Source organism: Littorina saxatilis, linkage group LG3 (assembly GCF_037325665.1).
Source record: "Littorina saxatilis isolate snail1 linkage group LG3, US_GU_Lsax_2.0, whole genome shotgun sequence".
Taxonomy (NCBI): domain Eukaryota; kingdom Metazoa; phylum Mollusca; class Gastropoda; order Littorinimorpha; family Littorinidae; genus Littorina; species Littorina saxatilis.
This window is the reverse complement of record NC_090247.1, coordinates 39,703,365-39,729,626: the sequence shown is the minus strand read 5'-3', so window position 1 is coordinate 39,729,626 and position 26,262 is coordinate 39,703,365. Positions and strand designations below refer to the sequence as shown.

At 41.3% G+C, this 26,262-nt stretch overlaps 1 protein-coding gene across 1 annotated transcript; it reads left to right on the top strand.

Annotated features, from left to right (window-relative positions):
* The first annotated feature begins 9,862 nt into the window (after positions 1–9,862).
* Positions 9,863–26,061, top strand: LOC138962343 (IgGFc-binding protein-like). Its single transcript, XM_070334120.1, has 6 exons — positions 9,863–9,926; positions 15,903–16,120; positions 21,638–21,994; positions 22,842–23,732; positions 24,203–24,317; positions 25,285–26,061. The coding sequence occupies exons 1-6, from the start codon at positions 9,884–9,886 to the stop codon at positions 25,542–25,544; spliced, it is 1,884 nt and encodes a 627-aa protein (XP_070190221.1). The 5' UTR covers positions 9,863–9,883; the 3' UTR covers positions 25,545–26,061.
* The last annotated feature ends 201 nt before the right edge of the window (positions 26,062–26,262 follow it).

Sequence of the window (26,262 nt, the reverse complement as noted above, 5' to 3'; positions counted from 1 at the left end):
TTTGTTCACATGAGAGAGCTTAACACATCCTATAATCTGTTTAATGATCAGCGTTCTGATCTGCTTAGGATTCTTCCACCGAGTGATGCCTCTTTTTGTAAAATGCACGTGCCAACATTTAAGACACTTCAGTTCAAGGACTTGGAGGAAGGGTGTCATGAATTCCTACACATTGATCTGAAAAATCAAAGTGGACAACCAGTTGATTGTTTGTTTAACATTACATTGGAAATAGTTCCATAAAATATTGAGTATTAAAATGTCGAGTGGACCTACAATAGCTTATCCTGTTGCATGTTCAACTATAGAGTTGAAAGATTTAGCAGACGCTATCGACTTTGAGAGCAATGCTGAAGTTGGTGCAGTGTATGCATTCGAGTTTACAGACACCGGTTATTACAAGAGAAAGGAAATCGACGATGAAAAGAAACCAAGATTCCTCAAACTAGGTCAAATCCGTGATGTTAATGTACCTGATCCAATTGTCGATGACACATTCTACATGTGGAAACATCAGAATAAAAAATGGGTACTTAGTCCTGTTATGAAAAAGATTGACTGGGAAATGAAGTTTGAATTTGTGAGTCCATACACTCTTGTTGGAAAAGACGACACATTCCGTAAGTCAATCAATGCTAAACCACTAATTGTTAGCCTTGTTCCTGCGATTAACAGCAGGGGAGAAGTTGCAGTTAAACCTTTCCATAAGAACAACTATCTCATTCACAGAAAACAAAGTGTTGAAAAGGACGCTGACACCATTGTCGATTTTATACCCAAGCTTCCAATAGGGCAGAATGCAACTATGATATTTGATATAGTTGTCAGGAAAAGGGAAGAAACCACAAACACTGTTCTAATGAGAGGAATAAATCTCAACTGGAGACCATTAAATGTTGAAGAAGTCAGAGTATTTATTGCTGTTCAAAAGGATTCTAACACAATAAAAAAACAGACGTCAAACCAAAATGTTGTTGTTAACGCAGATATAAATAATTTAACAGAAATAAGAAGTATTAATCTTACTTATCTTGATTTGATTGCTTTCTACTATACAGATAAGGTGTTAAGCAATGAACAGCTTCAAAGCTTAGCAGAAACACTGGCGAGTGAGAATTAAGATAAATATTTTATATTTTGCATTAAAAAGATGACTAGCAGTGTGAAGCTTTATCCTAATATTGATGAAAGTGCAGCAGAAAGTCAACAATTCAGACTGGCACACATTAGTAATATACAAAAACAACTAGAAGATGAATTAGAAAAATATTCTCGCGCTAGACGTAAGTACTCAACAACTTACAACAGCCTTTCTAATGCCAGCACTGGTTCTACTATCCTTGCATCAGCTGCAGGTGTAACGGGAACAATTCTGTTAGCTACCGGAGTAGGGACTCCAGTTTCTCTAATCCTAGGTGGTGTCGCAGCAGCAGTTGGTGGTTTATCATTTATAGCATCAGCTATAATGAAAAAAATTGTGAAAAAGCTTGAAAAACACGAATCCATTTCCACTCTTGCATCATCAAAATTGTCTAGCCTAAAACTGTCTATCAGTAAAGCACTTGAAGATTCAAAAGTTTCTGACGAAGAATTCAAACAGATACAAACAGACTTTGATGACTACAAAAGTAAGAAAGCAAGTATTCAAACAAAAACACGAGCTGAATATAACAAGCCAATCGATATAGAAGATCTGAAAAAGCAGTTTTTAAAAAAGGGGATTCAAATAGGACGGGAAGAAAAAGTAAAAATAGAATCACTTGTAAAGAGTTAACTATTCGTTTAGACAGTCACATTGCATGTATCAGATATAATTCTAACAGTGAAAGAACATATGAAGTAAAGTTTGTAAATGAGAGAGCGTATTGAGCTTAAGAATGTTGTATAAGAGAAAGGGGGAATGTACGTTCTGGGTTACTGATTCCGACAGACCCGGCATTGGTTCAAAACAACCTTACTTTACTGTATTTTTTTTGTATGGATTTATGCAGTATTTTTCTGATTTTGTCGCATGTTTCATTTTAGTAAAAGTTTAGTCCAGAAGCCTATTTTGCGTTAATATTTAGGGTCTGTCGGAATCGGTGAGCCAGAACGTACATTCCCCCTTTCTCTGCGTTTGACACACAACAAACCTTGTTGAACGTGCGTTTCGGTTGCTTCGCTTCGTAAAGATACATTTGACGTAAAGCGAGTGACCCAATTTCACTTGATTTTCCGAACTTTGATAACTTAGATTTCAAGTGAGCGAGCACCCACCGACAAAACTCGCTTTTCAGTATTTTTTAGATAAAGAGAGTATTATCTGACAGCATTTGAAGTGTCATTCTTTAGAATAAATCACACTGATATTGCTGATTTAAATTTTTACTTTGTCTTGTTCATTTTTAGCTTGATAAACAAAAAAGGTCCCTGCCTGAACGTTATAACATTTAGAGGGTCACATAGAATCCGTCCTGATTGGTCAAAAAGCCATATGGGGCACTGAATTGGTAATATATATATACGACTAGTGTCTGTCTGTCTGTCTGTCTGTCTGTCTGTTCGCGATGCACGGCCAAAGTTCTCGGTGGATCTTTTTCAAATGTGGACACCGTATTCAGCTACACCCCGGACACAACCTCATCGATGAGATATTTCAACACGTGCTCTCAGCGCGCAGCGCTGTGCGCGCTGAACCGACTTTTTTTTGTTTTGTTTTTGTTGTTGTCGGGATCCACTACCAGTAACTCTTCCTTATCTTCTCCAGTGTTTTCAGCCGCGATTATCTCCCTTCCTCCGTGTGGCGTCAATCCATATTCCCGTTACTACGTTACTATTTTTAGAAGGTCACTGCACGTTACTATTTTTAGAAGGTCTCCAGTGTTTTGCGCGTTTATCTCCTTTCCTTCGTGCGCCGGCGAAGCCGGCGTACACCCGGCAGAGCCGGGTCCCAGGCGCAGCCTGGTATTCGGCTCTACTTCTTCCCGGCGAAGCCGGTACCCGGCGAAGCGGGTAATCGTCTAGTATATATATATATTGACTCAGTTTAATACTACAACACACATAAAAGCGAAATAAAGCATTTGACCATGCATACATTGCACGCTTTTATAAATCGAGTCAATTCGTCCGGAGGATGCAAAAAAACGTAATGTCCAAAAATTAACTACAGCTAAACGAAAGCTTGATTTCTTTATATTCTTTTTTTTTTTTCTTCTTCTTTAAATATGACCGAATATGGTTTACTTTTGTATCGCTGCGACTTTTACACTTTACGAAAAACCGCTGTTGGGATCTTTCTTCACAATCAAAATTGTACTCTGCACCAAACCACAAAACAAGAGTACAACAAAAAAAAGCGGTGTTTGCTTTTTATATCGGTATAATTATATCCTCAACGCACTTCATAAATAAAACAAAGAAATAATCCATTTCGGGTTAGGGTTGCATGAACACACCAGCGGTAAGCATCGAAAAAGCCACTTAACTCCAAAGAATCGAAGAAAAGGATGGGTCATATCTTAGCAGTATTTTCTTATTATATCGACAAGGGGATTGAAAAAGCAGGATTTTAGCATCGATCGAAATTTCATCACCCGGAAAAGCGATCAGAAACCAACAAGCACGGGTAAGTGCTTTTCACGTGTGGGGGGGGGGGGGGGAGTTGTTCTTTTGTCTGATTGGCTGATTTAGCGAGGCAAAGGCGCTGTAGGTCTGTATGCTTAAGGCGGTGAACACCTCCGAGACAACCTGTGTCTGGCCTGTCTGAAAACACCTCCGCGTGAGGGATTTTGCAGCCAGCGCAGTGAAGATAAAGAGGGAAAATGTTTCTGTGCTCGCGCGGCAGCAAGCAGGATGTCTCTGAACTGGTGAAAGGATCAGTCCTTCCCGTGTAAACGATTCGGCTTATCATCTCAGATCTGGTCAGGTTTTATTTAACATGGGATAAGGCCATCCTTCCACTTGGACGCCAGTGTCTTTTAACTGGATAATAATACAGGGCTCCCCATAGAGCGCGTCCCTGCGTCCTACACGCACTAGAAGCCGAAAACACGTACTATAAATGTATGGAGGGGGTCCCGGGACGCACTAGACTTTAAAAGAGCGGGTCCTGGATTGTCATGTCCACCTAGAATATTCCAAGGAAGAAGACACTTCATAGTACACAATACGTGACCACAATGTTTTATAAGTACACTGGGACTTTTCGACTTTTGGACCCTTAGGACCCTCTAACATTCTGCTGTGGGGGTCCATGGACCTTCTAAAAATTGAAAGTGGGGGTCCCGGGACGCACTAGGAGGAGCGTCCGTAGGAAGCCCTGTAATAACCAATGTTATCTGATCAGAAGGCACGAACAAATGATTTCTTTCCTCCCTTCGTTTCTTCGTTCCTTCCCTCCTTCTTTCACTCGTTCGTGCTTGCATTCGCTCGTTCGTCAATTCACTCGTTGAATCAGTTCGTTCTTTTCTTTCTTCATTCGTCCCTTCCAATCTTTGGAAGTGTGTGCGTTTGTCCGTTTGCCCCTTCGTGCGTTCGTGCATGCGTTTCAGTGTCTGTTTGTTTCTTCCTTCGTTCGAAGCACTATTTTTTTCACCCAGTTGTTTATTCGTTCGCACGTTCGTTTGTTTGCTCGCTGGTTCTTTTGTTGGTTGGTTTCTTCGGCCCTTCCCTCCTTTCCTCTTCCTTCTTTCCTTCCTTCCTTCCTTCCTCCCTTCCTTTATTATCTCGTACGTCCGTCCGTCCGTCCGTTCGTTTGTTCCTTCGTTACTTTGTTCCGTCGTTCGTTTGTTCTTTCGTTCCTTTGTAAATTCCTTCTTTCGTTCCTTCGGTCGTGCGTACGTGTGTCCGTTCGTCACTTCGTTCGTTCCAAACACCTTGTTTTTAGCCCAGAGGCGGCTGTTCGTTCGTTCCAACCTACAGGGTGACCCAAAAAAAAGAGTACCCAAACAAAACGTCATAAATTGAACAAAAATAAAGCAATCTTCATAAAATTTATTTACACACACAAATAGCCTCTGCATGATTTGCACAGAAAAGTTTAGCGTTCTAGCTTGTCTTTCAGGAAAGTTATGCTCATTCTACAGAACATGCTCCAAACGCCGCTGCAGGCAAACTTGAACTCGCCGCGCAAAGTTATCAATCACCCGCACACACTCCTGTTGCGAGATTCTGCGAATGGTTGTTGTGATGGCTCTCTTGAGTTCTGTGATTGTCTGTGGGTTGTTCCTGTAGATGTTGTCTTTCAGGAACCCCCAAAGATAGAAATCGCGCTGACCGAAGTGTCTCTGGAACTGTACTTGCACATCTCTGTATGATTTTGTGCGAAAATAGATCTCTATGCAAAACGTCCGTTGATCATTAGTATAGTTCATTGTGAGAACAGCTTTTATTTCATCCAACCATGCAGTGGATTAGCTTGACTCACCTCAAAAAGAAAGAAAAAAAAGTTAAAATTGACAAAGTTATTCAATTTTGTTTGGGTACTCTTTTTTTTGGGTCACCCTGGTTGGTTTTTCCTTCCTTCGATCGTTTGCTCGTGGGGTTCTTTCTTTTGGTCGTTCTTTCTTTCGTTTGTTAGTTCCTTACTGTGTTTGTTCGTGCGAACGTTCGTTCGTTCGTCTGTGCGTCTCTTTGTTCGTTCATTCGTTTGTTTGCTCACATTCATCAGTGGGCTGGTACGAAACGATATCGCAAACACCTCTTTTCTCAACAAACCTAGCACGCCTTTCACCAGCCAATGCGGACACGAGCCTACGATCCAATTAATTTCGAATTAGGGTGAAAGGAGACACCCAATCTAATTGCCCTAATTCACGATTGACTAGGCACAAGAGCGCACATGACTGGCGATGAAATGGGGACGTCTTTGCTTTTGCCCTGGTAATACAGATTTCATCATGGGACGTTGTGGGGTTAGGGTCAGATCAGCTATTTCTCGGGTAACAGAATCAATTAATGCATGCTTTCGCACTCATAATTCCATGTCGAATTCTTTAAAGAGAGGAGAGAGTGAGAGAGAGAGACAGAGAGACAGAGACAGAGAGACACAGAGAGACAGAGAGAGAGAGACAGAGAGACAGAGAGAGAGAGAGACAGAGAGACGGAGAGAGGGAGAGAGGAGAGGGAGAGAGAGAGAGAAATACTGTCTGTGCATTCGTGCATGTGTGTCTGTGCGTGCGTGCATGTGTGTCTGTGCGTGCGTGTATGTGTGTCTGTGCGTGCGTGCATGTGTGTCTGTGCGTGCGTGCATGTGTGTCTGTGCGTGCGTGAACGCTTTCGTCTACCTGCCTGCTTGGCATTGGTTGTCTGTCAGTCTGTCTGTCTGCCTGTCTGTCAGTCTGTCTGTCTGCCTGTCTGTCAATCGGTCTGTCTGCCTGCGTGAATATGCATACACTACATCCGAGCGCGAGTGTCTTTCTTGGCTTGCCCATGGTTGCCGCAGCTGTGTATTAGATATGAGTCTCCACTCTTGCTCTCGTGGCCTTAATAATTTCCTCTTAGTTTTCTGCAATCAAGCAAAACCGTTAAGTCAATTTCAGGACAATGGTGACCATTGATTGTGTGTAATTGGCTGTGTCCCACCCTTCTTTGTGGAATTTCCCCACAATGTGCGGTGAACTGTGACGCACTCTCTGTCGGCACTCTTCTTTTGACGAATTTCTCTGTTTTATTAAACGAGGTATAACGATGCAGTTCGGCAATAAGTTTGAGTATACGTTGCTCCGCAAAAGAAGTAGATAAGTAAACGAATAAATTAACACATAAACAAACGACAAAAAAGAAAGAAAGAAAGAAAGAACGAAAGAAAGGAACGAAAGAAAGAAAGAAAGAAAGAAAAAACAAGTCGCGTAAGGCGAAATTACTACATATAGTCAAGCTGTAGAACTCACAGAATGAAACTGAACGCACTGCATTTTAAGCCTCCATGTTGAAATGCAATACCGAAGTCCGGCCTTTGTCGAAGATTGCTTGGCCAAAATTTCAATCAATTTGATTACAAAATGAAGGTGTGACAGTGCCGCCTCAGCTTTTACAAAAATCCGGATATGACGTCATAAAAGACATTTATCGGAAAAATGAAAAAAAAGCCCTGTGGATTGCATACCCAGGAACTCTCATGTAAAATTTCATAAAGATCGGTCCAGTAGTTTAGTCTGAATCGCTCTACACACACACACACGCACAGACACACACGCACGCACGCACATACACCACGACCCTCGTCTCGATTCCCCCTCTACGTTAAAACATTAAGTCAAAACTTGACTAAATGTAAAAAGAAAGATATGACAGAAAGAAATGACAGACATTCGAAGAGACGGATGCTTTTAATTTTAGTGGGAAAATGTAAACAAGACAAAAATGGGAACAGTAATAATGATATGCTTACCTTTAAAAATGTGAAACAGGAGTACTCAGCAAAGTGTACGCTGAACTTGCTCAGTGAGAATATGAACAAGAGAACTAATTGGACAACGAAAAGAACAGCAACAGTTTTATTTTCAAGTTTCACAATTCGAAAATGTCACACGAAGGACAAAGATAGGAGAAGAAAGCAAAGGTGTATAAAAGGACACCAAAAACCTATCACAATCAAAACTAAACATGTATCCGTCAAAGATAGACGCGTATCAGCCATGTTTCCATGTGTATTGTGGTAGCTATGGGACAAAACTGTGTAGAACGACCCCGAATAGCAAAGGTAAAGAAATCGAATCCTAGTTCTTCAACTTTCTGTACTAGTGCACCATAATGCAGACATGAATCGATCATCCGTAAAAGATCTTCAGAGCTGTTATGTCCGATCCCAAGTGAGAAAACACATTAACATTATGTTGTCTTCACACTTCTTTTGCAGACAAGTGCTTTAACTTTCTTTACGTTGATGAAGTTTCCTCGACAAGATATGAATCTGGGGTCCTTTTCAGATTTCGGTTTGATCATATTTACATTTTGACAATCTAAAAGAAAAAGTCTTCTTGCTGGAGCCCTACCACATTTCTTTATTGAGAAACCGTGCGTTATATTTGGAGCTTCATTTTTTACGAACGTTTTATGTCGTCTCTTCTTATTCAAACAGTGGTATGAACTCTGTCTTGAGTTTATGGTTGTTTTTTTCTGCGGGAATGAGATTATTTCTTTCAAATAACTTAACATACCTTTGCACCAGCCGTCAATCATATTCTTACAAATCACCTTTACGAATACTCCAGATTTTGATAACACTTTTGCCTGATACAACCGCTCGATTGCACTTCTATTGCAGAGCAGTATACATTTTCTCTGAACGAAAGGAGTTTGTTTTGAGAGAGCTGTGCGCGTGTATAGCAAATCAAGCTTGACGTCAGCAAGTCTACCAGAAACAAAATTACATAATCGGAAATTGAACCCCTGCGTGATGCAAATTAAACGTTATTATGCAAGCATTGGGAGAAGGCAATTCTGCCACAAAAAAACGACAACTGACTGTGTGGAAGAAGGTTCTACGACTCGTCTTTTGTCGTATCTTGCACACACCCTTTTCGCTACTAGAGGAGGAGAATCCAAATAAATTAGATGATGCTTGGAAATGTATTGGTTGTGAAAGAGTGAATTAGTGAGCCAAACTTTCCCACTTGACAATAAAGGCTAGTCACTAGTGAGGGGGGGGGGGGGGGGGTCTGAAACACGTGGACAAGAAGCTCTTGTCGAAAGCTTGCCTCACTAAGAGCAAAAATTATCACTCTTTCACAACCCATACAAACAGTACTCGACAGAGTTATTTAAAAATTCCCGTTAAAGGTACTGAACTTGTCAAATCCAGGTGCACGGAGCCCCTGGGGCTTTTAGTCATACCTCAGGCAGCTATCCGTTAGAAGAACTACCAAGTTTCATTGACTTGCACCCAAAGAGTCAAGAACTGCGATTTTTTTACGAATTAATTTCGTACTCGGACCCGTCTTTACTTGATCTATTTTTGGATCTAAATTTAGATCAGGTAGATCACCACATCATGCACAAAAAGACACGTCACTAAAGCAAACTATGTCAGACGTCATCATGAGTTTGTGTAAAACAAAATGGAGGCCGGAATCACTCAGTTGAATCGAACTCCGACCAAACACCAACGTAATAGCTAGGTTAATTTATGCACTCGCGTGAACAAGAAACTGTCGAGCTTCACAGATGTCGTCGTTGGGTAGTTTTGGGTTTGTTTTACTACCATAGGAGAATTTTTGAACTGTAAATGCACTCAGCTGCAACAAACACGCAAAACGAAGGCTGTGAGCTGCACTGTGCCTTTAAGTATTAATTGAGATATTAATCTACTCCGTACGACAGGTGCCCTCGTTCTGCAGCATTTCTTGCCTGAGGCTAAAAGAAAAAGAATATACAAAGAAATAGGCATAAATGACATAGCATATCGAAACAAAATAGAATAAAGCATACACACAAACAAATAGGCATACATTATGTAAAAGAAATGTGTAAACAAATTGGTAGTGCTTCAATCACCCTGCATCTCTATTTGAGCACTTGATTAGATTCGAAATTACCTCACTGATAAAAGAGATGTCAACTGATTTGAATAAAAACTTGTTACTGGAAGTAATCGCGTACGAGTGGTTTCGCAATTAGTCCGGAAGAAATTAATCGTTGGTCAGCGATTGTTACGCCAAGATTATAGCAATCAGCTAGAAACAAGCTGAGATTCGGTGTAAAACAAATGAACATTAGTTATTGAAAGTTTCCAGTGCCGTACCATTTGGCCAGTTACAGTCCCGATGAGAACGGATGATGACAGCCCTAATGTGCTGCTGCAAGGTTGGATAAAAGACAAGCAGATCTAAGGAGCGCGCTGGAAGACTACATATTACGGGATTGGTAGTGCAGTGGACGGGAGTTGCAGGAAGCAGCAACAATGAAAGCGTTTTTGTCTTCTTTCTTGCTGTTTGTTGCACAAGGTATGTTAGTTTCAGACTACTTTTTAATTTTTTATGGAATTTGTTTGTTCTTGTATGTTGTTGTTTTCGTTGGTTTTTATTGTCTGTTTTGTTTGTACACTTTTCTTCCTGCTTTTCCCCATCTTTTCTGTTTCTTTCTGTGTTTCTTTCTTTCTTTCTTATTTTCTTTCTTTCTGTTTTTCTTTTTTTCTTTCATTCTTTCTTTCTTTCTTATTTTCTTTCTTTCTGTTTTTCTTTTTTTCTTTCTTTCATTCTTTCATTCTTTCTTTCTAACTCTTTCTCTCTCTCTCTCTCTCTCTCTCTCTCTCTCTCTCTCTCTCTCTCTCTCTCTTTCTCTCTCTCTCTCTCTCTCTCTCTCTTTTCTTAAATTCGTCAATTTTGACATTTTCTTCATGCGTGTTTAATTCCCTCAACTGTTAGATTTTTCTTTCCTCATTAATTGTGTTTATATCATGTCTTTTTTTCTTTTTCGTGCCTTTTCAGTTCTTAGACATTCGGATTTTTTATGCACTTTCGCTCGCCAGTTTTGTAATTCCTCTTCAGGCCAATATTTAAAACGATATGTAGTGTAAAGACTCTTGAAAATCAGGTTTTTCTACTTGCGCACATTGATTTTAATAGCATGTTCCGGATAGTAAGCAATCAATTTTACCTCTTATACTGACGGGCGTAGTGGCGTGGTGGTAAGACGTCGCCCTCCTAATCGGGAGGTCGTGAGTTCGAATCCCGGTCGCTGCCGCCTGGTGAGATTTTTCCGATCTCCTAGGTCAACTTATGTGCAGACCTCCTAGTGACTCAAACCCCTTTGTGTGTACACGCAAGCACAAGATCAAGTGCGCACGGAAAAGAACCTGTAATCCATGTCAGAGTTCGGTGGGTTACAGAAACACGAAAATACCCAGCATGCCTCCCCCGAAATCGGCGTATGCTGCCTGAATGGCGGGGTAAAAACGGTCATACACGTAAAAATCCACTCGTGCTAAAAACATGAGTGAACGTGGGAGTCTAAGCCCATGAACGAAGAAGAAGAAGAGAAGACCTCTTATACTCATTCCAAACGTCATTCGTAGGATAAATTTGAGTAAATATGATTCTTTAAACGTGCACTAGATATATTAGTGTGTGCGTGTGTGCGTGTGTGTGTGTGTGTGTGTGTGTGTGTGTGTGTGTGTGTGTGTGTGTGTGTGTGCGTACGTGTCACGTGTGTGTGTGTGTGTGTGTGTGTGTGTGTGTGTGTGTGTGTGCGTACGTGTCACGTGTGTGTGTGTGTGTGTGTGTGCGTGTGTGTGTGTGTGCGTGCGTACGTGTGTTTGCTTGGCTGTACCATGGTGATGCGATTGCTTTCACAAAAACAAGCTAGGACAGGAAGGTACTATTGACACACGATCAGACAAAGTGTGTCAGTGGTCAAATACTTACGATTATTTTTTGCCTCAAAATCATTGGTAAAATTCACGCAAAGGCAGATTCCATTGTAATTTGTCACCAAAGAAAATAAAGTGCAATAAAACAAATCAAAATTAGAGAGAATGGAATAAAATAAAATAAATGAAATAAAATTAAATGAAATATTACAAAAAACTTACATGTTAAATTAGATACTGCAGCCAACTTAAAAGCTGGTATCATCTTCAAACGCCGCACAAAACAGACAAGACCGAATTCTTTCATTTTTTAAAAAATATATAATTGAACAACCAAGGAGTAATGACAAACAAAGCAAAGATCGAACGCGGCAGCGACAATTTGGCTAGAGTGTGTCAAACGTGACAACCCTCGAAAATGGAATTCACAACAATGTGAATCAGTATCAATAACGCGTGTGCCCTCCGTTGTGTGCCAGGCATTCAACACATCGTTGGCGCATGGAGTGGATCAGGTTGCATATGAATGCTCTGGGAACTCCACTCCACTCCTGCTGGACCCATTGCAGCAGGTGACCCAGATTGGCAGGAGGAGGGTGATGTTGCTGTACCCGACGACAAAGCTCGTCCCACATGTGCTCTATGGGGTTCAGGTCCGGGCTGTTGGCTGGCCACAGCATCCTGTTGACCCTGGCCTGCTGGATGAAGGTGTTTACAGCTGCAGAGCGATGGGGAGGTGCGTTGTCATCCTGAAGAATCGCACGAGGGCCGATCGCTTGGAGGGTTGGAACGACCAGGGGTTGCAGGATCTCATTCTGGTAGTGGACACCGGTCAAGTTGCCCACTACATGGTACAGAGGTGTCCTTAGACGTGTGCTGATCCCTCCCCAGACCATCACAGAGCATCCGCCAAAACGCTGTCGTTTCAGAACAGCGCGTTCTGCGAAGCGCTCTCCGCGACGCCTCCACACTCGGATGCAACCATCAGCAGGTTCCAAGCAAAAGCGGGACTCATCTGTAAACAACACCTGAGCCCACTGCTGACGCTGCCACCTCACATGTTGAGTGCACCAGGCTCGGCGAGCTGCTCGGTGATTAGCAGTCAGGGTTGTTCCTCGGACTGGACGCCTTGCACGCAAGCCAAAGTTGTGTAAGCGGTTTCGGATCGTCTGACCACTAACAACAGTGTTGGTGGTAGCTTGTAGGCGTTGCCTAATGTTGTTTGCCGTAGCCATTCTTTGTTGCATGGCCTGCCTCTGAATGAAGCGATCCTCTCTTTGTGTGGTGACTCTGGGCCGACCAGAACGTTGTCGCTCCTGCACTCTTCCAGTTGCGTGGAATCTCTGTTTTAGTCTGATGATGACAGAGGGAGCCACTGCAAGCCTCTGGGCCACTTGCCTGGCAGCACACCGTCTTGTAGCCATCCTATTGCCCTTCCTCTATCCAAATCGCTCAGTTTTCTTCGTGGGGGCATGTTGCTACTGTGCATAATTGTGTCAGCGTGTCAACTTTTAAACACAAGCTGGTGAGCGCTGTTCATAGCCAGGACCCTGTTGTAGCACGTACATCACAACCTTTTGCCCTGGCATGCGTTCCGCAAATTTCATGGGGCTATAAAAAACACCCTTTTTCTTCCAAAATGAAGAAGCTTTTGAGAAGTCCCACAAAGGAAAATAACTCTGCCTGCCAAACAAAATTCTAGGTCAAGACTCATTGTTTATTTTGTTAATTCAAACACATTAATCTTTAAATTATTATGTCGATGTTTAATTTTTTGGCAATTTTTTATAATTACATCCGTTTTTTCAACCGATCCTTAACCTTTTTTGAAGAGTGTATGTTGCTTTGAGGGTTTTTTTTACAGCACTTTTAAGCTTATCGACTAATACGAAAGATCTCCGGTTCAAAGCAACGGAAACAGAATCAATTTTGTTACTCTAAAATTGATTATTAGAATGCTGTTGCCTTTTAAGCTATCGTGCAGATTCAGCTATTCGATTTCTTCTCGTATGATAACCTCTGGGCCATTCTTGGATTAATTCTCCCACCCTTAATTCTGGTGCAAACGCATACGTTATGAATGACACCATTTTTACTGAGTGAACTCTTCACAACCTCACGGTGGCTCGAACAAGTCTGTATGCCTCCACAACCGAAGTTCCGTTTTGGATAACTTAGCAAGCGTATACACACTGATGTGGGAGATCCTTGTGATCCGATCTTCTGCTCGACCATGGACAAATCTTCCGCCACAATAACAATTAAATTAGCGCCTGCCAGTTTTAACCGACACGCCGCGTCAAGCAGAATAACTATGTTCCCCAACCACAATGTCAAGTTTAATCCTGTGAATATATCTAGAGAATACTACGTGGCTTGCTGTGTCGTACCAGATTTACACGAGTTGTTTTTTTAAAATATTGAACTGCGAGCGAAAGCGAGCTCTTCATTATTTGAAAAAGCAACGAGTGTAAATCTGGTACGACACAGCAAGCCATGTAGTATTCTGTTTATCCTACATACTGTATGTATTTTACTGAAAATGTCTTGCAGTCGAGGCAGCTAAATTGAAGACGCTTGTTTTGGAACCTCGATCTCTTCTAAAGCCTCGTGCAATCTATTACGTCAAAGCAAAGAAACGTCACTCTGAAAGTGTGGTGTGACGTGTTAGTTCTAAAGATTCATCGAGGGTAATTAGCGAGCGCAATTTTTGTTTCTATAATGACGTTTGTCTCGGTGACTTTGGCATCATAAGCAGTGGAAAAACAGGTCCCTGCCAGACTTGCTTGACATGACCTCATTTACATGATATACACACGTGTGATTTGAACGATTATTATCTCACGGGTGTCTCTCTCACGTATGTAGGATATGATACTTTTTCATGGCAAAGCTTTTACACACTTTGTTCATAGCAGGCCGGATCTTTTATGGATGTACCCTTTTGAACTCGCCCGCTGAATCTCTTTCCTTAATTGAAATAATCTTTTGCAACCAACACTTTTACAATTTCTTTTGCGAATGCTACTTTAACCTAAGCCTTGGCTTTCTCAAACAATAACATTGTATTTGACAGGCGTGCTGGGTGACCCCAGTAACCACATTAACCGATTTCAAATGTTCCGTGTTGCATCGTTCCTCGACCAGTTTTTTTTATTCTTGATTTTGGCACTGTTGTGTATCTTATAACCTTAACTTCCCTTGTGGTATTATGCTCTCTGTGAGTCGTGAGGTGAAACATTTGAAAATGGCTCATGAAAGGCGCAGATAATAAATGTTACCCAATTATGTACATCACTTGAGTAGTTGACTGCTCCCAGCTTGAAATGTGTCCACTCCCTAATTTGCTTGTAAGCAGCTGTAACTTTCTACATTGGTTATGGGCAGAATATACCTGCGCAGAGTCAGCGGCACAGACGACGCACTGCATATTATTGATGCTGCGATAGGGATTATGACGAGTACTTGGCCTGTTTTCTTTTCACGCAACGTGTAGCGGGCTGGGATAATCTGCAGTGCGTCGTCTGTGCCGCTGACTTTGCGCAGGTATAATCTGCCCCTTACCCTTTCAAGTCTACTTTCCTGTTGAGAGACATCAACAAAGCATTACGGCTGTCATTTGCATTGACTTTACTTCCTGGTATTCATATTTCTTCTGTTTCACCAAATACTATATATTTTCCAAGTTATCGACTTCCTCTGGCAGATATTAAAAAAAACTAAAACACATACATACAGAGGTACCTGTATAGAGATTTAGAGCAATCTTTGCTAATTGTACGCCCCAATGAGGCTATTTCCTTAGAAAACAAAGCCCGTATGAAGCAGGGACATCTCTTTCTGGTAATCCTACCTTCGGTCATCCTGTAGACCTTTTTCCAAAGACAACTGTTTTCGATAAGTTGTTAAAGCAGCATTTTAAACACGTTCCACAAAATACAATTCTGTGTGGGATAGGGAAGAAGGACAGCAAGAAAATTGTAGGATAATGAGATTGATTTAGTAAGAAGAACATCATTGGGTGCCTTGCGTTAGTGTCTTGCGCTAGACAAACAGTATTTGCGCTCGCCAGCCATGAACATGAAACACCTGCAGGAGAGAAAGACAGAGAGTTCACTGGGACAGTTCATATTCCTTCATTAGCACCACGTCAGCCCAACCCAAGGCCGAACGGCCATACCACACGTATGCATGATGTCTCTATGGTGTATATATCAAATATGTGTCTTAATTGTTCCCTACCTGAGAAAGTTCTGCTCACTGCTGGGTGACCCAGGCATATTATTCGTGGTGACTCTGCCCCAGACGACGGTGACAAAGTACAAGGGAACAGTTGTGTTCCTTGCACGTGGTACCAACAAGTAGCCCTGGCTCCCACAATTAGCAACAGTAGCGTGGAGCGTTTTCAAACTTAGCTTTTTCAAATAGTAGTTACTTTTTCTATTTGACAGGTGCGCTTGGTGACCCAGGCACATCACTCCTGGTGACCCTGCCCCACATGACTGCAACAAGGGAACCGGCGTGTTCTCTGCACTTGGTACCAAGCAAGTAGTGATAGAACCGTGTAGGGTTTCTAGTTATATCCAACAATAAAACGTTTTATATTTGACAGGCGTGCTGGGTGACCCGGGCACATCGTTCCTGGTGACCCTGCCCCAGACGATGGTGGACAAAAACCCGTCATGTTCGTTGAACGTGGTACCCACAAATAGCAGCGGAGAGGTGGAGGGTGACGTCACAACTCTCAGCACGGCTCCTTTTGTCATGGATGTGCATTTTACCGTCAAGCCTGGGGAAGACTTCAGCCTTGTCATGTCAAACAACAAGCAGGTGAGAAAAAAAGGAGGGATGTCGAAAGTAGGAACAGTGGAGATGGGGTGCTGGGGGCGGCGGGGGAGGGGCGGCAGGTTGGGGAGGGGCGGTTGTGGTAGAGGAGGAAGAAGTGGGCGAAGAGGATGCATCATGTATCTCTACAGATAGTTGATGTTACTGTTAAGATGGACTATACTGTATTCAAAGCCAGTGTTCAGAAACCAAAGAAACGCTCCCACCCCCTCTGTTTACCTTACGTAACCCCCCCCCCCCCCCACCTGTTGCTTTCAGGCTCATCTTCAGTCCTTTATTGCTACAGTGCCACCTACCCTTCCCAATCCTGGTGTTGAACTGAACAGTCTATGAAACAATGACACTAGTTGTTTTAACCAGGCAGTGTTTTGCACGAAACAGTCTTTCAAGCAAGTATCACATTTTGAACTAAGATTTTCTGAAGCTTAGTTTCGAACATGATGTCAACAAGTATGACAACTATCAATTAGTATACATGTACTTTTCAATAACCTGCCTAGATGCGTAGGGGAAGGGCCCCTAATATGGACCAGTTTTTGTTTGTTGCTGATAACTAGCTTGTTTCCTTGCGAAGAAGTTTCATTTTGTGGTTGGTAGTCCTTCTCTCTTAGTTTAACAGTTAGGCCTAATTAGAGTGAAATAGCTTTGATAGACCGTCAGCAAATATTAAATACAGAAAAGATCACAAATGGTCCATATTAGGGGCCTGGGCGCCCAATATGAACCAGTGAAGCGGCCTTCACGAATCACTGTATAAAGCCCCCTATACTTTTTTTTTTTTTTTTTTTTTTTTTTTTTTTTTTTTTTTTGAGCTGTAGACATTTATTCCCATCAGTGGACTGATATGTATCACTGGCAATTTCCCATTTAAATCTGAAGAAAAAAATAGAAGCAATAATTATTGATGCAATTAAGAAACAAGTACATAACATTGGTTGGTCACTTAACTAACAAATGTATGCAATGAAAAGGAAAACTTCCTAAAATTGGTTGGTAAAAAAAAGGGTTTAATCCTGGGGTAAGGTCACATATAACCAAGATAATATCAGATCAATCATCTAGTCCAATAAACTATCAATAATTATCAAAAATAATATGAGCAGGTATGTATGAAAAATTGTTATGCAAGTTAAAACAAAACTATCAAATATGTATACCGTGAGGTTGTAAGAATTTGTCCAACCACAGCTATAATCACAAGATTTTGTTTTAAATAACAGGGGCGGATTTGGGGGGGGGGGGGGTTACAGGGGTTCCAGGAACCCCTCCCCCGGCTGTCAAAAAAAAATAAAAAAAATTAATACTAACTTTAAAAGAAATAATGAGTGGCTGCTGACACCATGCAGTTGATCATGTTTAAAATCAAGGCTAAGCCATAAATTGTTCATTTTTTATTTTTTTTTTATTTTTTTTTTATTTTTTTATTTTTTTAATTTTTTATTCTCTAATAATATCATGCATGACCATATGTACAATATATAATAATTATAAGCAGGAGAGACATTTTTCATCAATAATGGAAAAACCCAAAAGACAAAGGATGAGAACAGTTCAGTAAGAACATCTCTGCTCAAAAACCAAGATTCAGCTTCAATGTGGAGATGGAGGTTTATCGCCACAACAAGAAGATACAAAGTCTACAGAAGTAAAAAAAATGTTTCCAACCTGTGTAAATAAGCATGTAAACCACCACAGATTTTTTTTATTGTAATTTTTTTTTTTTTTTTCCTTTTTTATTAATTTTTTTTTTTTATTATTATGAAACACGAAGTTTCATTTCATTTTCAAACATGAGTGTTAAATTTACGGGAGTACCGTATCTAAATTTGCTAATGCACATTTTAGCAATAAGAACTAAATGGTTAATGATATCTAGACATACGTTGCCTGCATTTTCAACACAAACAACCCCAAGTAGTACAGATTTTGCGTTAAGTTTAACACGCACACCAGTTTTATCTAGTATAGTGTTTTCGACGTGTTTCCATAAAGGCTTAACTTTACTACAATCATAGAAAAAATGTTCGATGTAGTCTCTTTCGTGTGTGCAGTATGGACAATATTCACTGTCAGACAGTCCCATTTTTTGTAGAAGAATGTTTGTGGGATAGATGTTGTGAACAATTTTCCAGTGCAATTCTCGTAGTCTTGATTCTTTTGTTGCATTTTTTGCTATAGACCAGCATGTTTCATTGACGTCAAAATTAAATGTATTTTTCCAAAATAAAACAGAACAGGGAGTGGAATACTTCGTCTTTACAATAAATTGCCTAATCAGGTTTGCAGTCATATGGTTCGTACCGTTAAAGGTTAAATAGTGTTGTTCGTTAATATCAGATGTCACAAACTCTGGGTTGTTTCTCAAGTATCTGGAGACAGCGGCTCTAACGACCAAGTATTCCAGATAGAGATTTGGCGAGGGCCCTAAGATTTCATTTACCATTTCAAATGGCATAATAGCATTGTTGTGCAACAAATCATTCACATATGTAAACCCTTTTTGAGCCCATTTCTGATAATAAATAGCCTGATTCTGGTAGACTATACCACTATTATTCCAAAGACACGTTATTTTTAACGATCCATGCCATGGAGTTTTACTATAATCTAGCCATGTCGAGGCAACACGTTGCCAAAAAACAGACTTAATCTGATGAAAGCCTTTGAATTTTTTTGTTCCTATAGTAGTACTAAAACAAGCTAAGTTCCATCCAAAAGATTGAAAAGTTCCTCTTGGTATCCATGTCCACGTGCCATTCACATCCTTACTCGACAGTTTAATAAACCATTGACACAGGAATGAGTCTTGCATCACCTTGATATCTATCATATTTACCCCGCCCTGGTCTGTGTTACTGTTGACTACTACCCTTTTCACCTTTTCAAATGCTTTCTTATTACAGTCCCGTTTCCTCCACAAAAACCTATACAGTAGAGTGTTGATTTCTTTCAGCACCTTATCTGGCAAGCAGATGGACTGTAACACATACACAAACTGTGATAACAAAAAACTCTTAATTACGCAGATTTTTCCGAGAATACCCAGATTTCGTTTTTCCCAGTTTAGAATTATTCTTTTAACTTTAGCGATTTTTTCTTGCCAGTTCATTTCAATTTCGGGTGCGCTTTTAGCGTTTGAGAAGTAAATTCCTAAGATTTTTATCTGGTTTACACGTTTAAAGCCAAAATCATCCATGTTTTCATTTCTTTTGGAACCAATCAACATCATTTCGGACTTGTGCATGTTTAACTTAAGACATGATATTAAAGTAAATTGCTCCAGTATTTCTAAAACACAGTTAATGTCTTCTTCGTCTCTTAGAAACATGGTGATGTCATCAGCATATAACAATACTTTTAATATGTTGTCTGCTACGTTTAGCCCTTTTAGCTCTACACTCTGTCTAAAACGAATCGCTAGAAGTTCTACACCGATCACGAAGGCCAGAGGTGAGAAAGGACACCCCTGACGAATCCCGGAATTCACTTCAAAGTCTTCGGAAAGCCACCCGTTATAGCCAATACAACTTCTTGTATTAGCAAAAAGAACTTGGACCCACTGAACAAAGTCTAGAACGAAGCCTAGCCTTCTAAAGGCACTAAGCATGTATTTTTTGGAAATAGAGTCAAAAGCAGCCTGAAAATCGAGTGCTAATAGTACACCAGGTTTTTCTTTAAGTCTGAAATATTCAATTACATCATCAATTGTTCTTATATGAGTACTAACGTTCCGACCTTTTATATAACCCGACTGGTCCTCGTGTACAACGCTATCTATAACAGTACATAGTCGATTCGCTAAACATTTTGCTAACACTTTGTAATCTGCATTTGTCAGTGAAATTGGCCTCCAGTTTGAGAGTTTGTCTTTCGGGAGGTTTTTCCCTTTATGAATAAGGGTTAACACAGCCGCCGTTTGTGAGTGCGACAAGTGACCGTTTTGAAACGACGCATTATAGGAGTGAACAACAAGGCCCTTTAGCTTGACCCAGAAAAATTTCAGAAATTCAGTTGTAAGACCGTCAGTGCCAGGAGATGAGCCGTTATTTAACTTACTTAGCGCCCTAGAGGCCTCTTCAACACTTATTTCACCTTCACAAACTTTCTTCTCCTCCTCTGTCAGACGAGGGGTTTCACAATCTTGCAAAAAAGAATCTGTATCGTTATCAATGTTGATGCTATTGTCACTGTACGCATATTTGTTTTCAAAGTAGTGTTTTTGAGCCTGCAGTATGTCAAACTGATCGACTAATACATCGCCATTATCAAGCTTGATGCTGGGAAACAATTTTGCACTGGCTCGAGATTTTTCAAGGTTTAAAAAGTACTTTGTATTTTTTTCCCCTTCATCAATCCATTTCATTCTAGATCGTGTTTGGGCACTTTTTAAGCGTTCATGCTCAAAGACTTCCAGTTGAAACTTCAGTGCCTCGCGATTACGAAGCAGATTTTCATCAAGCGGTTGTTTGGCAAGTGATGATTCACACTGTGCCAGTTTATCTTGTAAGTGCAAATACTTGTTTTTCTTTAAAACTGCCAGGTTTTTGCTGTACTGAATAGTTTCGTCCCTTATCTCTAACTTAAGTAATTCCCACCGGTTCTCAGCACTCTCTGGTGTGTCTGTGCGAAGGGAAGAGTCAATAAGGTTATTCATTCTTTCTACAAATACACTGTCCTTTAACAAGGCGTTGTTGAACTTCCAGAAGCCGGGACCTCTGGTCACTTCGGAACATTTTAAAGACACAAGCACCCCCCTGTGATCAGAGGAGGGAACAGCCCCCTATACTTCAAAATAACATGATACAACTTAGTGTGCAAGTCAGACTAATTCAAATATGCTTTAGATTTAGCTGTTTCGGGTTGATGAGAGCATTATTTGAAGCCCACCAGGAAACTTAAGAAGCTTATCAAAAACAGAGTGAAAATAAGTGAAATTATCAACTTCCACAAAAAAAGACTATTTGTTATATTTTTTTGAAATCTCGAGGGCTAGTTGTAGGTTGTTTTCAGCAAGCTTCTTAATGAATTAATTAAAATTGCCTTTAGTTTTTATTTTCTTCGATTTGTTGAAGGTGATCCATGTTAGGGGACTCACACATACTTTGAGGTTTTGCTATTATTTTTTGTTTGCAGTAGAAAATCGGGGTACACACTGTTAAAATGTAACAAATACTGTCTTTTTTTGTGTTATGAAAGCTTTGGCTGTGGACAGAAACGAGTCCGTTCTATGCGGCACATTTAGAGTGAACGCTGCCAAAAGTGAAAAAAGCGAAAAAGCCAAACGGTTTTGAGGTTTGTGTTTCTGCAACTGTTTTGACACGTGCAACTTATCCAGAGAGGGTGAATAAAGCGAATGAAATTGTTTTGAGCGCTCTAGCGCCGTTAGTTTGTCAGAACAGGAGGTGGTCCCTATTAGGAGTCGGTCCATATTAGGAGCCTTTCCCCTACATAAATCCACAATCTGCGTAAGCTCTTACATTCTCTGCATCTTGACCTTTGCAGATTATTCCTCTCGGCATCCTTGTATCAGACATGACTATGGAAATCTCAACCAAGGCCGAAGTAACCTTAGTGGTGGTGAACCTAGCTGGATCTAACGGTGACGCATACACCGCCATTCCCGTCAACCAGCTGGGGACCGACTATTACGCTGTGGCTGGGAAGAAAATGAACGAGGAAACAGCTTCGATCCTCACCGTCTCTGCCCCTTATGACGACACGGAGGTCAACGTCACGCTGCCTAAAAGGAGGAGCAATACTGATAACGGTGATAAGCCTTTCCTTCTGCAAGGCGTGACGTATTTCATCGATGACGTCATCTCCGTGAGGCTTAATCGACTGCAGACGCTCCAACTGCAGGTAATTTCTTTCGATCCGTCTGATGGGTGGAAAGATCAGAAAAATTAAGTTTATGTGGGGATAGGTTTGGACTAAATGTGAAGAACACCATTTTGGGTGGCCCTTAGTGTTTTGCAAGAGACGAATAAGGCTTGCACTTGTCATCGACATCACACATGCGTAGAACAAAATATAGAGAAGCGAGCTTGGGCACAGATCAGCAAATTACATAATCAATTCCCAGAAAACAGCTTTTAAAAAATCATCACTGCTGACTATTGTTTCTGCTTAATGTTTGTTTCAGCCTCTCCTCGCCAACAAAACCAAAAACATCTTTTATAATGGTGTTGAAATTAATAAGATTAGATGAACATAACAGACGGAGAACTGCATCATACGAAATTCTGTGTTCTGATAGTATCCTGTGTCGATGAACAATGAGGTGTGCATATTATTGTCATAAAGACACAAATTCGCAAACAAATAAAACCTTAGCAGATCACTTCAAGGCGGCGTTTGACATTCAGTTTGTTTTCCTTTGAAGGGTTCTTTGCAATGCAAGCTTCAAGCTTGCAAGTTAGCAGCCAACGAACAGAGAGTAGAACGTGATGTCACCTTTTATTTAAATTCTTATTAATTTTATTCAGGGATATCTTTTAGCGTCGGCAATCACCAGAACACCGGAGTTTCTTTCAAATCGCCGTTTACTTTTTTCCGTTATGTCTTTATGTTTGACTTGTTTTCGGTGGCTGAAAAATTACGCCAAAACCAATCTTTCTCTCACCGAAATTGTTATGTCCGTTTCGGCAAAGTCCGTAATGAAAATCAACCATATCAACATCCCTTGTTATCTCTTTTTTGGTCAAAGACGTCACTGGACCTGACCGGCACGAGAGTAACCAGCAGCAAACCGGTGTCTGTCCTGAGCGGTCAGAACCGGACCAACCTGTCCGGCAGTGGCTGCAGCTCACACATCCTGGAGCAGATGCCCCCGGTGGTGAACTGGGCCAAGACCTTCATCCTCGTCCACCTGCCCAACCAGACTGCGGGGGAGTACTACCGATTCATCACCAAGGAACCCATGACCACAGTGACGATTGGGGGAGCGGGAACCGGAATCGAAGAAGGAAGCGGAGGAGGAGGAGGACTGCTGGGAGACGCGGGCGGCCCATCCCAACCGGGTTTTGTTCCTGACCAAGACGAATCCTCAGCGAGCGAAAATCCTACAGTAGCACCAGCACCAGACAGCGACGCAGGTGAAGAGACCCACGTCCTCAAGATCCAAAACGCTGGCGAGTTCGCAGAGTTCGACCTCACCGCTGGCAAGTTCATGTACGTTGTGGCTGACAAGCCCATCCTGGTGGCACAGTACACTCGCGAACAGGTGAGGATCGGAGACACCTTCCTCAAGGATCCCGGAGACCCTTCCCTCCTCGTTCTATCTGGCTTGGAACACGCTCTGGACGTGTATCGCTTCAGCATAGTGGCGGTCCCGGAGAAGGATTTGTACGTCGTCCTCACCGCACGCCAGCAAGACGTCTCGCTGCTCCGGGTCAACGGCCAGGTTCTGAGCTCTCGCAACGTCTCGTGGGATCCCGTGATGGGCGCGAGCGACTACGTAGTGGGTCACGTGGTTTTGACGCAAGCGGACATGCCGTGTACGCTTGGCTTCGAAGGCGGGCCAAAGTTCAACGCCCACGTGTACTACGCTGGTCAGTGCGAGTGTTGGGCTATGTCTCTGACCCACGGTCAGCCCCAGGTCAGTGTCCATTGCAACGATGTTGTTCTTGTTCTTGTTCTTGTTCTGATGGTAAACACTAGTGAACGATGTGTCTCCACACGTGACGGAGATCTGTGCAGACAAGCGAACACATCAGCATTGAATTGTTAGCCCATACTTTGGAACGTAAAACAAAATAGATCAGAGCAAATGTTCGGAGGGATATCAGTCGTGCGCATGATTTTATCTGAAGCTGCAGACTTAGATAGGACACTGCTGCGTGAACATATTTCACCCACAGGTACCTCACACAGTTTGGGTTGAAATTGTACCGCAGTAATGACACACATACGTACAATGCACACATTTATACACTTTAAATGTAAGTCCCTTGTTCATGAAGCACTACTTTCGTTGCTGTATGTGGGTCACTGCGTTGGTCACAATGTGAAGATCGTAAGCCAAGCTGATGTTTTCATGGCCTATTTTTTTGCCTTTTTTCACTTCAGCCGCAGGATCCAGTGTCCTCATGCCCTACGTCATCGCATAGTGCTGGTGACGGCATCGATAATGATTGTGACGGAAGCATTGACGAGGAGCCGTGTTGCGTCGACTTAGCGACAGGTGACGTAACTGATGTTGTTTATGCTCTGTCTGTTTGTCCGTCTCTCTGTCTGTCTGTCTGTCTGTGTCGTGTGTGTGTGTGTGTGTGGGGGGGGGGGTGTATGGCTTTGTGTGTGTGTGTGTGTGTATATATATAACTTGTCCGCGTATCCATTTCTGGATCTGCAGGCTGGTACAGAGTTACCTCCCTTTAGGCTTTTTCAAATTTCCCTTGTTTTAACCTAATTTCTTGGTTAAAACTTGTCTAAATTTCTAAATTCTTTCTTAATAAATATCAATTCTACACTTTGGCCTTAAATCAAAGTGTTTCCCTTCACAGATATCCTCTTGGGGTTGTCAGATGAGGGTAGTCTCCCATGCCAACAGAAGCTACCATTCAGAGAATGGTTTGCTTCTTAGTTGGATACCATGGGTTGACAACTCTCGCCATCAGTACCACCTGACCACTGATGAGACACAATAGTGTCGAAACACGTGTCTGGTCTAGGTACAAATACAATGGTCCTCCTCAGGACTAGATTACCTTGCGATACGTCCCCCACAAAGGGACTTTGCTCTGTAAATCTCGGTCCCCCTTGAGGAGGGTCTGATGCTCCCAATAGGCTGTCTGTGAAGGGATACTTACTTCTCTCTCTATCTCTGCTAAGAGATTTTAACAAATCTCGGAAGAAAGTCTCTGCTGACTTTCAATTGTTTCTTTCACAATTTCTGATGTTTTATATATATATATATGAGAGAGAGAGAGAGAGAGAGAGAGAGATGTGTGGGTGCATATTGATTACTTTTAGAATTTAGAATGTGATATGGAAGATTATGACGCGTATCTGTGTATTCTTCAGTTGATTTTGAACTTGTTCTTTTCCGTTTCTTTTTTGATTAAACGCCGCACAATGTTGTGCTTGGCAAACATTAAACAAATCGTCTTTTTGGATTAATTGAAACATTCTTGTGTTTAATTTTTATTCAGAACTGACAAAGTCAACAACTTTCACGGAAATAACAAATTTTCGTCGACGAGCAGAGAATATTACACCTTTAAAAGCCCGGAATAAAATCGGATGTGGAGTCACGTGCGTGCGCATGACTGGATGCTGGGGAGTGAACTATGCCCTCAAGGACCCCGGAGGTGACAACTGCGAACTTCTGATGGGACGTGGCATGGGCCTAGTTGCTACAGCAGGTTGGGGGTTTCAATCCATGCTGTCTTTGTCCACTTACAAAAATTAGCCTATCGCTTGTTTGTTAATTTGATTTTCTTGAAAACAAAAGTCCGGTTTACTGCTTTTTACATTTAGTCAAATTTTGTTTTCTTTTTAAATTGTATCAATTGAAGAATATTATATAAAGACATAAATGAATTATCTGATTGAAAGACTGTTTAGTTTTGTTATCACGGCAATATAAACCAACAAAATCATATGAGCACAGAAGTTGGGTTTTTTTGTCTTTAAAGAGATGATGCTATTTATGTCAACTTTCTTTAGGTAGATTGTAGCTAAATGAGAAGCCACATCTATGGAAATAATAACATATGTGCAATAATTGGGGTAGTGAGTACGATTGTTTTAACTTTTTTCACATGTCCATCTTAACAATTTTAGTAACATTATTTTAAAGATATGCAAACCCTGACTTTGTGTTACATGCATTCTGCAAAAGTGACAGCGTTCAGCTTCTTCTCTCTTTTGACATTCAATAAACTATCAACTGAACGTTTTAACCAGGGCGGAGACGATCTTTGTAACCAGATGTGTGTGTGTGTACGTGTAACTGTGTGTGTGTGTGTGTGTGTCTGTCTGTCTATCTGTCTGTCTCTGTCTGTTCAAAGCATTTATCAAAAACCACCAAATGAATTTTTTTGATAAAAATTGGTGTATTCATTTGTGAGGGCATTTGCATTTACTTGTGCCATTCTCCGACTTTTTTTTATAGCGCTATTTGATGA